Below are 1,624 nucleotides of genomic sequence, written 5' to 3'. Positions count from 1 at the left end.
GGGCAGTCTCCCCCCTGCGCCCCCACCGCTGTCAGGACGGGTCAGCTTCTGGGTTGCAGGGCATGCCGTTTTCTCTTCTCTGTCTGCACTGATTCACACTGGGGTGGAAGCTCTCTGTGTCTTTCCCACTTGTTTCCAAAGATGAAGGGGATGAGGTGATGAAGTCTCCTGGGAGGTAAAGGTGGAGACAGCTGAGAAAAGCCACGCTGGGCCCACTCAGCATGGTGGGGTCTATGGACACTGGTGTAGGGGCTGGAGCCCACCTCCTGTTTGTGCAAGGAGGACAGGCTGGCCAGCCTCTGGGATTCCCTGTTGGCAGGGTCTACATCTGTGGAGGCTGTGCCTGGGGGTGGCAGCCTGCTGACGTGGGCTGAGCCAAAGGGTGGCCTCTCTACTGCGCATTTGCTCTCAGAAACTGCCGCAGGGCAGGGTCTGAAGCATGGCCTGGAGGGCCTGATGGCGTCTCCCAGCCAGGGCTCCCTCTCTTCATAACTTTCGGCCTGACCTCGGTCAGCTCCCTGGCTGCTGGGAGAGGCCTGTTGAGTTGCTTGTCCTGCTTAGAGTCTTGGGGGTACAGCTGGTTGGGTCCCTACCTCACTGTGGCAGGAGGGCTCGTGAGGGCCCTGGCTGGGGCAAGGCAGGGCCCCTGACAGCTGTGCCTCCCTCCCCCCCAGTGGCCCATCATGACCTGGACAACACACTCAACTGCAGCTTCCTGGAGCCGCCCTCGGGGCTGGAGCAGCCCTCACCATCATGGTCCTCCCGGGCCTCCTTCTCCTCCTTCGATACCACAGACGAAGGCCCCGTGTACTGCGTACCCCACGAGGGTGAGTTCGCCTCCTTGGGGTGAGGACCCCTCTCGCTCTGACCCAGCAAAGGGTTCTCGCTGAAAAGATCTCTGCTCGGAGGGACAGGGAGGAGGGGCTGGTGATGCTGTTAGCTGGGGGTGGGGGACATACAGCTAAGGCTGCAGGTCAGGCTTCTGTGCTGCCCAGCACCAGACTCGGCTAGGGGTCTGGGGAGGTAGCCACAGCTGGGTTCACAGCTGGGGACACCAGGCAGAGACAAGTTTCTGGGCTGGGGGAGGAGCTGGCAAGAGGAGACAGGAAAGGGAGTCTTGGGGGTCTGGAGGCACACTTTGACGGGAAGCCTTGGCTCACAAACGTCAGGAAGCAGGCTCACTCTCTGGGCTTCTGGCCCCTCTCCTCCTGCTACCGTCCCCGTCAATGACTCTGGGCAGGTGACCAGGTGAGCCTGAGTCTTGATTGCTCTTAAGGAAGGATAAAGAATAGAGGGCCAGATGTGGTCATGGTGGCCCCGAGGCCAGGAATGGGGTGCGGGAGAGGTTCGAGGCTGAGGGGCTGCGGCCCAGGAAGGAGCCCCTTGTCCTGCCCAGGGGCTCCAAGTCTGCGGTCAGCGCGGCGAGCATGCCAGGCCCGTCTGGATGCCAGGACTCCTGAGCACCAGCAGGGAGGGAAGAGGACGGGAGGGGGCGCCGGCGGTGGCTTGCGCCTGGAAGCTGGAGGGCCAAGCTTTTCCCGCGGGCGGTGACCGGCCCTCTCTTCCCTGGTCAGAGGCGGGTGCCGAGACCCGGGATTCGGAGGCCCCCGCCGCGGCGCCGGTG

General features: G+C 63.4%; 1 protein-coding gene across 1 annotated transcript in view; it reads left to right on the top strand.

Moving 5' to 3' along the window:
• SCARF2 (scavenger receptor class F, member 2) overlaps positions 1–1,624 on the top strand; it is a gene marked incomplete at its 5' end in the record, with an annotated part of 7,667 nt that overhangs the window by 4,037 nt on the left and 2,006 nt on the right. Inside the window, 2 exons of the mRNA XM_010830413.1 lie at positions 675–827; positions 1,575–1,621. Coding sequence (XP_010828715.1) covers positions 675–827; positions 1,575–1,621 — 200 coding nt within the window. The remainder of the gene's footprint in view (positions 1–674; positions 828–1,574; positions 1,622–1,624) is intronic.

Source organism: Bison bison, unplaced genomic scaffold, assembly GCF_000754665.1.
Source record: "Bison bison bison isolate TAMUID 2011002044 unplaced genomic scaffold, Bison_UMD1.0 scf7180017858998, whole genome shotgun sequence".
In the NCBI taxonomy this organism is placed as follows: domain Eukaryota; kingdom Metazoa; phylum Chordata; class Mammalia; order Artiodactyla; family Bovidae; genus Bison; species Bison bison.
This window is presented reverse-complemented; position numbering and strand designations above follow the sequence as displayed.